Genomic DNA, 15,773 nt, shown 5'->3' with positions numbered 1-15,773 from the left:
TCTGCCTGTTCTTTACGTTATTCAGTTTATTGAATTAAACTGAAACCTGAGGCAGTGGGAGGCAGACGCAGGTGGTGTACATTCTCCGTGATATATTAAAAGATGAGATTTTGCTATTCTGTTTACTTGAAAGGGAAAGCTATGTTCACTTACCGATAATCCGTGTCTTCTCTGAAAAAAAGACAGGCAGAATATTTGAAATGAGTTATAAGGAGGCCTTTATACAGACTACTGAAAACATCTTCATTTCATTGGGAAGCTCTATCTGAATAAATGATATTTCTGATAAGCATAACACATGTAAAAAGAAATGAACAGGAACAGAGCGATAGCAGGGATAATACAAGGAACATCTGCAAAAACTGAGCCATTCTTCATTGTTTCACAGGCAAAGACAGACATTAAAAGTCCCCATGATTTTTTTTTTTAACAACTTACAGGTTGTATTTTAAATACCAAGTTCCTGGCTATTTATTAAAACTGACTCAATTAACTAAAATCAAAACCAAAACCCCCACCCTTGCCAATGAGCTTAACAGAAGTACCTGAAGAGGCTGCGAATGTGTTACACAGCAACCTCACTAGACACGCATAAAAGCTTGCAGAAGGCCTAAGAGACAGTGCAGAAGGCGCGAAGGCGTGACTACCGAAGCCGGAGCTCGTGGGACACAGCACAGTGGTGTGGACACTTGGTGCCCTCTCCTGGGCAAGACAGACCCTTGTTTTGCCAATTCAGAGCACAGCCACTGAAACTGGATTTTCTAACAATTCCACAATGCAAAGGCATTTTCTAGACCTTAAACTAATTCCTCGGACAAATCAAAGACACAGGTCAATCAAGTCTGGATGGAAGAGAGAAAGTTCAAACATTTCCCAAAGAAGTACTTGGCTCTTTTAACTCCTTCAAAATTTCTGACACAGTAGCATGTTACATCACAACATTGTTTATTATGTGACTTTTTACAATACAAACAAAAATACAGAAATGCAGTATATGAATACAGCTAAATGCGAAATGGTGATGTTTTTCTTGAGGCCATATTCCCATTTCTAGTAAAATAAAGAAAGACTGCACACAGGTAGAAACAGGTTGGTAGTTAACTCCACAATTCCGCCTAGAAATGACCTATAAATGCGTTTTCCTGCTACTTACCATAAAATGTAAAAAGGGAGTTAAAGGAAAGTTTTACTCACTGGTTCCTACCATATGAAAGAAGCTATATTCTATTTAGGAGGGCCAATATATGGAAAAATATCTAAATTAAATGTTATTACAAAAAATGAAGCAGTAATGAGATCCTTCTGGCTAAAGAAGTTACTAAATGAGAATAGCATATATTTAAAGAATCCAAAACATAAAAGGGTTGTTATAAAAAAAGCTTAGGTGCACTGTAAGCCTACAACTTTTGTTTTTCCATGTGTACTTTTAAACAATGGAAGTGTCAAAAATAGGGTCAACTGTGTTAGACTAAATTACATTATTGTATATGCTGCACTGAATGGAATTCTTGTATTATAATAATAGAGAAGCATTGTTTGCATCATATTATGGCAATTTATCCTCACTAAAAACCGTCTAGAGTCCTTGCATTTTTTAATATCCTGTAAACCGTCAAACCACCAGAACATGATTGTACAACAGTAAAATGTTTTCTTTTGCATTAAAATGACATCTGTTTAAAAAAAACAAGGAAAAAAAAAAAGGTACTTAGATCTGTTATTTTTCCAAGTACACAACACCCTAGACAATTCAAGGCATCTCATTCTCCATCAAAATTAACAAAAATTTGTCATGCTGTTAAATCCATTACTATGGATACAACTGGTGCAAAATTGGTCAAACGGATCCAACAAACACTGATGTCCAGGCTGGCATATTGGCAACTAATACATAACTGGTGGTCAAAATGATGCATTTAAAATATCTTCCCTTTCTTCTTATTCTTTTCCAAGGTTCTAAAATGATATAAAAAAAGTCTGTTAAATAATGCATACATGCTCTGATTTTTTTTTTTTAAAATCACTAATATACATCTTGCAAAATATGCATTTTATAAAGCTTTACTGGTTGCAATACAATGTATGAAACTTATTATGTACACAGTACTTGTACTACATGAAGTCAAGCAATGCATTTATCACTAGATTTCCCCTTCCAAGGACTAGAATTAAACGCTTTCAATCTCAAAGCTTTAATTCTTCATCCCTCAGAAGTCTGATGCAATCTAGATTTCAAATACAAACATAATTTTTTAGATAGATCTAGTTATGTATGGATACAGTGGTTTTGCACATTAAAATCTGCTTTAGAAGCTAATAATCTTCCCAATATTTCTGATTATATGCTCATTAGTAACTAAAAGCAGTTCAAGATTTTTCTTGGCTTTTAAATGATGCTTCCTTAGTGGTCAACCACCACTGACCATTATTACCACAGAAATTGCCTTTCAGCAGAAAGCTACAGAACATTTCCTGTGAACTGCAGAACAAGACTCCAATTTACCTGGAAGAATTCTGTTGTTCCAAAATACGTTGTTGAGCTTCCCAGTTTGCTTTCTCATCCTCAAACTGGCGACGCTTTTCCTCTAATTCTTTGTGTTGTGCCTCCAAATTCTTTTTCATTTGCTCATGGCGTCGCTGCAACTATAGAAGAAGTTATGAACAGTCAGTAAGCGCAGAAAACACAGCGACTTTTGGAGCTGTAGTAACAAACATCAGCAACTATACTAATGCAAGAAAATATAGTATTATATTTTCTCTTCAGAGAAAGCAACTCTTAGACCAAAAACTCTTAAGATTATAGGTATTGCCAATAACAGAAACAAAAAGGGTATTAATCCCATAGCCTCATTTTACAGTTAACAGAAAACACCCCAAACGCTGCTCGAGTTATAAACAGGAGTTTTAAGCAGCTACATGTGGCAAACAAAAGGAAATTCAAGAACGTTTTGGTATTTGATGCAAATGTTAAGACGCAAATTGCAGAGCATTTGAGTATCAGCAATGCATAAATTAGCAGCATCTTTGACTTTGCGTGGGGAAAAAACCCCAAAACATTGATTTCATCCTATAGTATTAACTATATTAAGGATCTATTTGGGAAAACATTAAGGATTAATTTATTCACTAACTGAATTATTATTAGTATTATTGGAGTGAATTGTCTACACTGCCAGAACAATACAAGAAGTCTCTCCTACAAGTTGATGGGACAGACTGACAATCCAATATGTTCTATGTAAGAATGGAGACACTGTCAGGAAAATGGAGACACTGTCAGGAAAAGTGATTCCTTTTGTGTGGTGTAGCACGTTTTTGAACAGAGTTAAATAAAACTCCCTCTTTCCTTACTCTCTTGCAAGTCCCTGTCTTACACAAACCCTTCAAAACATATTTCCTTTCACAGATTTTTTAAATGCCTTATACTCAGCACTGTCTATTGCTTACTTTTCTACATTTAGAGAAATACAACAGAGGTTTACGAAGTCATGAATGGTGAAGAAAAAGAAGAATGAATTGCATGAGCATCTAAAAACTGATATCACAGGATGCACTCAGTCAAAAAGTCACAAGGCAGTACATGAAAAAGAAAGATTTTTGTTTGTTTGTTTTTCATATAACAAGGAGGCTAGAAGCATAAATGGGTTCAAAAAGATTTGAGACAGAAATTGAGGAAGGATAAATCCAGTGACTAATTAAACACTGTGATCCAGATAAAGCATCTAGCTTTTAAAATCCGCAAATTGCTGACTGACGTATCTTAGCATTTATATCCTTATCTATCCGCATCTCAAAAAAAAAAAAAAAAAAAAAATCTAGACTGATACATTTTTTTCCTCTGATCCAGCATGCCTTGGCTCCTTACAATGCCGAGGCTGCCAAGCATTTCAACTACCCTTCCAAGTTTCCTCACTTTCCCTCAAATTTGGAGCCAAACTTTCTTTAGGAACTTTGACATTTTTGAACTTCTCTATTAGGCTTCTTCTGAGAAGCTGCCTTCTCAAAACTTAATTTTCTACTTAAATGTAATTTTATAATAGTCTCTTAAAAAGATCACTTCAAGAGCTGCTTGAAGCCCACAAAAAACAGTTTCACTGTGAGGACTTTGCCTGGAGATGACAGAAATCGGAGTTAAATATCCATAAAATTTATATATGTTCAAATGACACCAAAACACTGACAACACCATATCCCTGACTCTTTCTTAGTCTAGTAATTCTCATTGAGATGATTTCTTACAGACATCTTATCAAATTCCTGAAATGCTTTTTTAATATGCAAAGCAAATTATCATTACTACATTAGCTTATGTAAACCATCAAAGTCTCAAGAACTTTTTAAATCACATGGAAGAAAACAGGCATAAAATATTCCAAAGAAAAGGGAGAAAAAGAGGGTGAGTAAGAAAGTTAAGGAGTATTTTAACATACTGTGACTGTGAAAATAAAAAAAAAAAATGCATGTGAACATTAAAATTACGTTTTAAGTTTGGGCTTATACCATTTCAGCAAAGACAACAAGCTGAGAAAGAATAACTGAGTTGTCTTTAAACATAAAAATCTAACTATGGAATCAATTCCTAGACAGAGGCTATGTTGCAAAGTCTTAGCAAAAAGAGCCATCTCTACACTTGTTCAGCCTCAAGCATATTGGGGTTTAAGACATTTCGATTACCTCAGCTTCAGAGTCCTTCAGCTTCTGAACTTTTTCTTTGACTTTCATCTCAAACACCTGTTCCATTTCCATTTCCATTTTTTTCATTTTGGCTACATGCTCCCTCCTTTCCTCCTCCATCTGTGCCAACGGGCTCCTGCCACAAATCCAGAAGAAGAAGTTAGCTAATAAGAACTTTTTTCCCTGTTACTTTAGGGCATCTGTAAAAAACAAGATAAAAAAGCTGAAGCATTAAGATAAGTAACATCGCTGTATGCACTGCTAAGCTAAAATTCAATCTGCATTATTATATTAACTGTTTAGTTAAGCTTTCCTCAAAAAGACATTTCATACAGTATCTTTTCCTCTCCCACAATTGATTTACATTACATTTAGGTTAACAGAAACTCTTGACTTTCTATCTTTAGTAGAACCTGGTCATGGGAAGAGAGGAAATCAAAGTTACAACAACAAAAAAAAAAATTAGCATTTTCCAAGTGATCTTCAGGCGTCTTTTTCTTTCCCGTTCGAATATATACAAAAATTAATGGACATAAAAATTTTAAGAGCGTTGCAGACAAAAGCCCCATTTCCTCTCTAAATCTTCACTGTTCAAAGGGAGCCCAAGAGTAAGTTAACATTACAAGGTGTGTTGAACGCTGTGGTCTTACTTTTGAAGAGATAGCAACTTTGCAAAAAAAAGGTTCGGGCAACTGAACATCAGTATTTCATGAAAGCGTTAGTTGGAAGATTTTCCTTTAGAAAGCTATTAATAAACTTAATGTATAAAAATAATGTACATTAGTTACCATAAAGTGCATAGAAAAATTAAAAATACTTTCCTGGATTCTACTTAATTTTTAATGCTGTATAAGCCTGCTATCCATGTTATGGTGACACAGGTTTTAAATAGCAAGTTTCACATTAAATATCCAATAAAACAGGATGATTTTGATCTAGTGATGATTGCTATATACAGTCTTGTAAGACTTTTCTGCTGTTCAACAAAGAGCAATCAAAACAAATCACTGGCCTCTTGTTTCAGTTTTGAGTATGTATGGCTTAAAATGACAAAGTTTTAACTATCGTATTGATAAATATGAAGAACTGAATATATTTGGAACTGTTACAATCAACCAGCAGAGGATATCTACTGTAATGTATGCAAAAGTCACTCAGACCAGCAAACTGTAAAATAGAGGTGGCAAGCCTAAGCCCTATCAAAAATAATATTTTGTTTTCATTTCTTAAAAACCAAACCAAAAAAAAAACCAAACCAAAAAACCACAAAAAACCAAAAACACGAAAAACCCTGTTCCGATTCAAATCATGCAGAAAAAGCATTCTAAAAGGAGAAAGAATTGACTAACTTTCAGTGATGACTGAAACATAATTAGCAATGTCTATTTGATTCAGAATTTGCCACTCATTCTTAAAGGAATGAAGGTTATATATCAAACATAGTTAAGATCTGGTTTGACTATTAATGGCTCATTTTATCCTTCCTGCTTTCCCATTTTCACCAACTAACCAACAGTGAAAGTAATCAATGTCATATGAACTCACGGCCATATGAACTTTTTCCTCAAATACCAGTATTTTAAAGATGACAATTGGTGGGGGGCGAGGAGGAAGAAAATGGCATTTCCATTAAAAAAAAAAAAAATTTAAACTGAATCTGAACTAACAGCTGCAAAGCTTGGATTGGTGAATAAAGTGCTGGATAATATATGGAACTGAAACTGATCCTCAGTCTAATGTTTACTTTAGCCCTTCAAAAGGCCAACTGCTTGACCTTTTGTCAGGAAAAAAAAATGGTTAAACACAGGTGAAGTACAATAATACACAAAAATAAGAAGAAAATGAAAGAAGAGGTGAGTAGCAGTACTTGTGGAAGCTAACGAGCTGTCAAAACAAGACTATTTTCTTGTTACCTTTTAGAAGTGTAAAGTTCTCAAATGTATCTGCTCTTCAAAAATTAACCTAGGAAGTAAATCTGAATACCGAGGAATCATTGCTGCAGTCTCTACAGACTTGAAAGGACTTGAACTGTCCCTTCTATTGACAACCTAATAAGCTAATGGGGACGTCATGTGAGCTGTATTTGAGAAAGTGGTAAAAAATCAGTCTGCACAGAAAATTTGATAAACTAACAAGCGAGCATTTACAGCTGAGAGCTTTACAACATAGGTTACAACTGGTTTTGTTAGGTCTTAAGCATGTGATGTGGGTAAAAGCACATCATCCTGTATTTCAGGATAAAACTGTACAAGGGACTTGAACAAAAAAAGAGCTGAAGGGAAAAAAACCCAAACCGCTAAACAAAGATATAAAACATTTAACTGATTTAACAGGATGTATGTTAAAACAGCCCTTTACATTAATCTGCAAAAATTAAAAATTATTTAGATACGTGAAAAGTGGAACCTCTGCGAGCCAGTAATAAGATAAAACCATGGTCAGAACAGATTAAAGTAACTAATTCCCCAATCCAATGAAGAGTTGTAAATTTACAGATAAGGATGAAAATTCCACTTATTCTTTATAAGCATTTATACAAAGATGAGGGAGCTACGGATAGAAACTGGGGGAATTTCATAATTTAGGCACTTCTACTTATTGTTGAAATTTGACCAAATTTGTCTTCAGGCTTAGCCAAAACGTTTCTAAAGAGGATGGGTTTTTACAGAGATATTTATCACTGAAAGTATTTATAAATTTCTAAAGTTTACATTAGGACAGCTTTAGAACAAAAAAAAAAACCTGCTAGGGAAAAAAAACAATGCCAAGAGCGGGATAACAGGAAACTGTTTTAAATTTGAAACATTAAACAGTGAAACCCTTTTTGTCTTTATAAAATTTTTGTCTTTAAGCTTTTTGGAAAAATTTAAATGACCACTTACATGCCTTCAACTGTGTCAAATCTAAAAAACAAAAAATACAGAGGCTTAGCTTAGCATGCTTAAATAAAACCACAAAACCAAAAAGCAATAATTAAAAAAGTAAATTCATTATTAATAGATTCCTAAAGCTAATTATGTGCTCCCCCAAAAGCAAATTTTTCACAGTAAAAGGAAAGACTGTTAGTTAAAGCTTGTTATATTTATTTCAAATTCAGTTAGTAAATCACTACACCATGTAAATTAATGCAGGTTTGATGTGCAGATACTTTCAGGAATAGTTTCCCTAGAATATGCATGCTTTTAAAGTGATTTATTTTAGTGACATGAACAACCACTTGGTCTAAACAAGTTTTCGGAAACCAATGCCGTATCAAGGCTTATCTGTTCATTTAAAAATTGTCACCTGGTAAAGGACACTGTATTAAAAACCCATGAAAGTTCTTGTGCTACAAAAAGAGCACTTGACTTCAATGGCCAGCAGAGGTCTCACCGGCGGCTGAGCTCAGCTCTGAAGAAGGCTTGGCTGCAGTGTCACCTCCCCAGAGCATGATGCTTAACCCGAGCATGCCTTGTGTTAGCACTTCACTAATACTATAAGAGGGAAAAAACCAGCCTGAAAACAAGAGTCTGATACTAAGTCTCACCATATAGTAACATGGGCTTAATAACATCAGAACCATTTCACAGAACTCGCTAAGAATATAGGCAAAAGGAGTTAGAAGTAGTCTAAGCTAAGCAGTTAGAAGGACCTATGCATTGTGTATTTTGTTACCCTGTGTGACCGGTTATTGAACAGATGAGCAGATGGATAAGGCTCATCTTTACCGTGTACAATACGACTTTCAATAAAATAAGGTTTTACTTTTAAACTCACTGAAGATATCAGCTTCATACAGCAAACTGAAAAGATTTCTCAAGTTAAAAATTTTAAATTTCAGAGCAAATGCCAATTTTCTCACGTCATATAGTACACGTGTGAAATTACAATTACCACATAGTTTGAAGAGACAAATTATCCATATATCTGAAGATTACCCTTGACATTTTATTTTTTTTAATGATTGGGATGATGTTGAAAATTTGAAGAAATCGGACACTAAACCTAAAATACAAGAAAACTACATAATCATGGAAAATACATGCTTTGGATTGCTCTTAGGTCAACGAGTTACCTGTAGAATAGTCAGTTAAGAGTTTCACCAAATCAAAGGAGACAAATCAGAGAGAAAATTATCAACTGGACAGAAGAAACTGCTTCAATTCATCTGCACAGTATTAAAACTTGTAGCATATATTTCTATTTGTTTTCACGTTTGCATTTTTGTTCAAAGAAATATGTTAACAGTTGCATGAAAAACAAAAATCTGCTAAGATCACAAAAATAGAGCTGTTTTAAAAGTACAAAAGGTCAATCCAGTCTCCAACAGCTACCAGTAGGAGATACTTTTGGAAAAGTGCAAGAACCACTGCATGTACATCTCCTCTTATGTATACCCTCCCGGCTTACAAAAGAACAGCAGCTTAGGAGTTTCCAGAGTCAGAGGTTGTATCTGTGTTTAACAGTATGCTTGTAATACCACCAGATAGCATCAGAGCACATCTCCATTCTCATCTAGAGACATAGGATCTGTCTCCCATGAAAGAATCAGATTTCCAGAGGACAAGTCAAATATTGCTCCATTTTGAGATACAGACACTTCTTTCAAAAAGGAAAGCACAAAATTCCTAAGGGGATGCACAGATAAACTGTTAATATCTGCTCTTCCCTCTTTCAATTAATTTCCAGGAAGACACATGGTTATTAGGAAAATTCCTTCTATGCTGCTTCAACTATGCTAGATTCAAAACTACAAAAACACATTGAAGCCAAAAAAGCATGTTAAACCTTAAAAAAAATGCTGCAACTCAACATACGGATAAGGTAACGAGACAAGAATACCATCAGCTACTTCAAAACCAGTATATGCATTCAAGAATTTTATTTATTTACTTATTAAGTCACCCTATGTTTGGAGAAACAAACTCTAAGGAAAGGTTCAAACTATTTCTCACAAGTTTGCAATAGATTTTGCCATCTTTCAGATGGCTGAATCAAACAAACCGGTAATTTTTTTCTTCTCTTGAAAAAAAGAAAACCTGATCGCTAAGAGCACCAGCTGTATTTATTCACTTAGGAGCTGCAGTACCGCAGTGTTCTGAGCGACAGATTTCTTATGGAGAAAATTGTTCCAAAAGGCACGTTTACTCAGAAATATTCAGGTGGGACAGCACAGTGACCTGAGATGGCAGGAGATGTGAAAGTAAGCAAGCTTCAGAAAGCAGAGTAATTCCAGACCCTCTTTCCTTAAAAGGAAATCTTAGCAATGCTAAGAATGAACGACATGAAAACAGTTTTGAAACCTTCTCATAGATGCATTTATACAAAAATGCATCGTTACGTTTGCAATCTGGGAATAAAAAAAAAATAGATTTTAAAAAAATCATTGCGTTATTCTTTTTAAGAAGAGCGCAGAATAACCGATCCTTACTTGAATTAGGTAACAGACTAAGTCTGTAGGTGTAGACTAGCACAAATCTAAGCAGGCAGAAAACAGAGTTGTGAAAGTGTTATCAGTAAAACTAAGATTTTTCTGAATCTAAGAAAAACATACAAAGATTTGGAAAGGGATAAAAAATAGTATGAAACACCCCCACCACCACCCCCCACCAAACAAAAAAATCAAAACAATTTGCTCTGATATCCAAAATTGCAATTAAAAATTTGACTTCTCAGTACAGTAATCGCAAATAATAGTACAGTAAAAAAGTATAGTAATAGCAAGTTAGAAGTCTATTCTGCACTACTGTTAATACAGTATCACCTCAGCAAAGAGAAAGTTGACTCAAGTTCTTGCACTCAAGCACATTTTCTTCTCCAATGTGCCCACCTGCACCGTTTTGTTCAAACTACCTTACATGCCTCCCACCCCAATTTTTCCACAGTGACTACCTCATTTAGTAATTTTACTTCTTAAAACTCCTCCTCTCCCTACTACCAACACACTCTGTTATAAGGACAAGTGTAGCTTGAGAATAACATACTTGCTATATGCCTTCAGAAGCCTTGAGATGCGAGTTGGGGATAATGTGATGGCAAGAAACATGACAGTGAGAAGAAGTAACCACTGTCTTATGGATACACATATTTGAAGACTATTCTTTTTAAGACTTGACCCCACTACAAACTTTACGTAAATTTAAGTACACTTTTGAAGAGTTGATACAACTAACATACCCTATTATATTTTTTGTTAATGCTGAGGAGGGAAGCCTTATGTAGGGTCACACTAGATGAAACTAAATCATTCCCTGACAGGCACTTTCAAAGCATTAAGATAGTGTAGAATAGACACTCCTTTAGTGAAAAATGGCTTCATAGCTGTCATACGGATGGGAATAGCAGATATTTCCATCTAATTTCAGGGATCTTTTTCAGGAAGAACAACTACAATTTTGCATATCATTAACCGAACAGAGTACTACCCTATATTTTGGTTGAGAAATTTGTATTTAAATATAGTACAAATAAAAAAAATAATAAGAGTATCACTAATTACTAATTATTTAATCACTAATTGTTTATACAGTTGACACATGTAGAGCAGGAGAAACACTTAAGTTTAAGAGCATAGCTGTTCTCAAATAGCATTATAAAATGAAAAATACAATAGAGCCTACTTTTAAATCTTCCAAGAATTTCATCAGGTTGGCAAACAACTTGCTGTCAGAAGTAATTAAAATGACATACTAGGGTTAAAAAAACCAGCAACAACAAAACCCAAAAACCCTGCATTGCAACTCTCCTCTCACAAAAGATAAAGATGGTGCAATAATTTCCCTGCCATGATAAGCAACCCTAGAAGTAGCCAGGGCAGCATTTCAAAGATGACAGTAGTGCATCTGGATTTTGAAAACCTCTAAACAAACATTAACCTCTTCTTCTCAAAAGCGTCCCTGACACTGAGTATTGAGCATTCATGACAAAAAAGCCAATAATTCCAAAAGTAGTATATACTCAAATAGAAACACTAACGCACAACTTTGCAATAAGTACCAGTGAAATAAAACTTATAAACTGAAATAGTAAATATAACGATTCTCTTCAGAACTGAATCTAACTAAAACCCAGTTATTTAACATGTTCAGATAAACTAGCGTAAACTTTAGTGAAATTAAAAAAAAAAACAGATCATAAGCAAACCAGAAGTATACAGTGTTCAGTCTAGAACACATTGAAGAGGCAACTGATTGGAGGACAAATACAAACAAAACCACCACCCCCCAAAAAAACCCAAAACCAAAAATCCCACCACACATACACAAAACCAACCAACCAAACAAAAAACAGAGCAAAAAGATTAAAGTGCAATACAACCTTAACAAGAACTTACTTTGTTAGCTGCCCTTTATTTTTATTGTTGTCAACACCATTGTATGTAACAGCTGCCAGTTTTCTGCTTCTGTAGTTCTCATAATGTACGTTGTTAGTGACATCCTTCAGGTCCTGCATATGAGTTCTGTCAATAAGTGTAATTTATCAGCTTACTGCACAAATACAAAATACTATCTGAAAAATCAGCCCATGTTCATTTTGCAAACTGACTTAATTAAATTATATCCCTGCCATTAATGTCCCATCCCCCACAATGTTGTCATTCTGCCATTTAATTAGAGCTGTCAAGACAGCAAAGTCACAGAAATATCAGATTATTTTGCACTGAACTACCTCACGTTTGCGATATTCCAAACATTAACTTACAGGACCAATCTTTGGAAAATTTGAGTTCTGTGGATAAACTTGCAAGTATTGGGAGAACAGATATAAAACTGTGTATTACTACTGCAGTAGGTGTGCCAAAGCATGTCAGGCAAGAAACAACAAACAAGCCCAAACTTCCTAGTTTCTATCTTTTAAGTCTGCAAAAGCTAAAAGTAAAGTTCAAGACTAAGATACAAACACTAGCTTCCTTTAATAATTTTCCATTGTCAGCTTGGAGAAAAGCAAAGCTTAATAATCAAACCAACAGTCGTTACAGCAGATGTCACTTACTGAACTGCTGTGAGTATAGGACTCAGCGCCTAATACAACGCAGCACAGGCAGTCTTGCTTTAGACAACTGCAGCACTGAAAATTTAAAAAAAAAAAATGCCTACAACTAAGTACACATCAGCACTAACAGACAACTCGGGTTCCTTTGGTTTATCACAATTTTTAAGAACAAGTAATCAGAAAGTAGAGAGAACTATTTAAAAAAATCATCACCACCACCGCTTGCTAAATATGTGGTTAAACAAGATATCATAAACTGTAAGATACTGTTTACAACTAAAAATATTAATATGAACTCACTAGCTCAAATCCTTTTTTCTCCAATACATGACTTTCCAATCTCTCAGACATACTAGAAAACTTAATGTTACCTATAAGTTACTTACCTTATCAACATGTTCCTCAGAATTGTGAAGTCACAGTGTTCACCGTTTTCAACTACAGAAAGAGGTAAATTTTTGTTGAGATGCCAACCAAAATATGTGCCTTACACAGAGGTAAGGCTTTTAGATGTCACCTATCTCCTACGTTCATTCCAACAGATTACTTCCAGCCTTTCCTTACTCAAACAGTATGTGTGTTAACAGTAGGAGAGCATTAACAATATAGCTATATCAATATATCTTATCAGCAAAGTTCCTGTGCTCCCTATGCACTGGCAAACTGTTCTCTGAGCCAGTACAGAAGATTAAGCTACCGCAACAGAAACACAGTTTTGCCAGGTTAACTAACTTGACGATTATTTGGAGGCCCTGCCAGCACAGTTCTATAATTAAGGATCAGACACTAACTAAAGACCTCAGTCTAGATCCAGCTATATCCAAAACCTTTAGAAGACAGACTTAACGCAATCTATTTCTCCCTGCGCCACTAAATGAGTTGCAAAAGTCTTCATTTTAATTTTAATGTGGATTTAGTTCTTTATTAACTAAGCAAAGGAAGGTTGTGTATTTAATTTGATGCACCCGCCTACGGACCAAAAGAGAGCATTGGCAGCTGTCATTAGATGCCACTTATTCCACCGTGCCTATCATCCCATTACTGTAGTAGAGGCTGATGCTGTGAGTGGCATTTCCCTGATAGGTAATGAAATGACACTGGAGGAAAATGCACACCCCAGAACTCTCCGGCGTGCAGACAGAGAAGGTAACACACAGTGCAGAAAAAAGAAAGGCACAAGGTAGGTTCTAACGTGCCCCTGAAGTAGAGATGGACATTTTCATGGGAAGGAGGAAGAAAAACAGGATGAAGGAATTAAAATAACCCAAATAAGTTTGGTGAATCCTACAGAAAAATCCTACAGAAAAATCCTACAGAAAAATCCTACAGAAAAATCCTACAGAAAAATCCTACAGAAAAATCCTACAGCACGTAGCCTCTTCATGTGTTCACCTTGTATCTGCACTCCTGGATTATTTTATTCCATGGTTTTACACAAACTAGTAAGTTCTGCTCAGATAGTACATGAAGACATACTCCCAAAAAAGCATAATCTTCGAGTATTCTGTCCTTAGCTGACAGACTCAAAGCCACTTAAAGAGGTTCCTTTTAGTTAAGCTAGTTCTTCCCTTCCAAAAGTTGTACAATCACATGAGTGTGAAACATTTATGAAGTTTGTTTTAAAATAAAGAAAAGCAGCACCATTTTGTGCATCTCTGAATACTAATGCAAGAGCCTTAAATAAAGCTTGATCCTCTCTGGTGCAGCTGGTTTTTACTTTCTGCCAAACCTCATTTCCTGCCAGACACACACTTCAAAGTGCTACAGCATTTCTCTTTAAAGTATTGGTCCATACACTGCTTGTTGGTTGGGGGTTTTTTTGTCTATTTTACACTGCATCACATTTATAGTCCATTGCCCTCAGAAGGCAGAAATAGTGAGGGGGGGGGGGAAATCTTCTCTTTATTCAATACATGCACACTACAAGGAAAAAGTTCAATGATCATGGAAAAACAGTTTAATAGTGATTGTTTCACTATACAGCATGGTGCAAGCCACGCCATGTGCCATTTTAAATAAGTGAACAGCATTAAAGCACAAGCAAGGGTTGCCGGAAGAACATGTAGTTATCTTCAAGTCTCTATAACAGTAGAAAGTAAGTTTTAAATGAATAAAAAAATAAAAAAGAAAAAAAGAACTATGAAAAGTATTCAATTCATTACCAGGTACCTTCCTATTACCACACCCCAGCAATTAAGACTCATATTTTGGGAAAAAACCAAATTATTCCAGAAACTTTAATTGAATTGAATTTATGTTGATTGAATTTAGTCAAGCTGATCAAATTAACATTTATAATGTGAATACTCTAGAAAGAACTTAAGAAATACATAGTTTTTATACAAAGAAAATTAAAATAAGAATGCTAGCAAACAGTTGTAATCTAAGCCTCATCATTAACTGCAGTAAGTAACTAAGGTTTTACAATTCCTCAGTGAGGCTTCAACAGGAATCTGCTTGCAGTTTTATGTTGCTGAACCTTTACCTTGTTCCAAGACTGTCAGAATAACAAAATGGTATATTCAATAAATTTCCAGACCAAAGCACATTCAAATTAAGCATTTCAAACATTTCAAATACAGACTAATATCTAGTAAGTTTTAAACAGCTAAAAATCATGAGAAAACCTTACCTTCTGCAACACCCCATGGGTACTGCCTTCCTCTAACTCTCTTGCCATTGACTTCAATGATCGTATTACTACCTACCACAGCAAGAGGTAAACGGTCCTACAAGATAAAGTGTGACTTTAAAAATCAAAGTTTCTACTGCCAAAAGATAGTGAAAGCATGCCAATATATAAACTTGATGTAAGCTAGCTTGGTGCTATAACACTGCAATGCAGAAGTGCAAGAATAGTTATGTTTACTGATCTCTGTCTAGTTTAATAACATATATATACACTCACCCCCCTTTGACATTCCTTACACTGTTGTATTCTGTAAATCTAGTTAAGAAACAGACATTACTGTTACTTAGTAAGCTAAGCAAAAGGCAAACCATTTCCTATTTACTCAATTGCACAGTAATTATTTATCAATTCATATTCCCACTGGCTACAAGGACTGTTACTTTGACTGGACCTTGTACCCAGTTTTCAAAGGTTTGGCAAAGAACTACTTCAAGTT

At 35.0% G+C, this 15,773-nt stretch overlaps 1 protein-coding gene across 1 annotated transcript; it reads right to left on the bottom strand.

Annotated features, from left to right (window-relative positions):
- Positions 1-928: 928 nt before the first annotated feature.
- Positions 929-15,374, bottom strand: LOC104080162 (septin-7; the record flags this gene model as incomplete). The annotated part of the gene is made up of 7 exons (XM_009582459.1): positions 929-1,956; positions 2,504-2,643; positions 4,675-4,810; positions 7,557-7,577; positions 11,987-12,112; positions 13,032-13,083; positions 15,278-15,374. Coding segments are annotated over 7 exons (612 nt in total), but the record flags the coding sequence as incomplete, so codon positions are not given.
- Positions 15,375-15,773: the final 399 nt, after the last annotated feature.

Source organism: Fulmarus glacialis, unplaced genomic scaffold (genome assembly GCF_000690835.1).
Source record: "Fulmarus glacialis isolate BGI_N327 unplaced genomic scaffold, ASM69083v1 scaffold20537, whole genome shotgun sequence".
Classification (NCBI taxonomy): domain Eukaryota; kingdom Metazoa; phylum Chordata; class Aves; order Procellariiformes; family Procellariidae; genus Fulmarus; species Fulmarus glacialis.
This window is presented reverse-complemented; position numbering and strand designations above follow the sequence as displayed.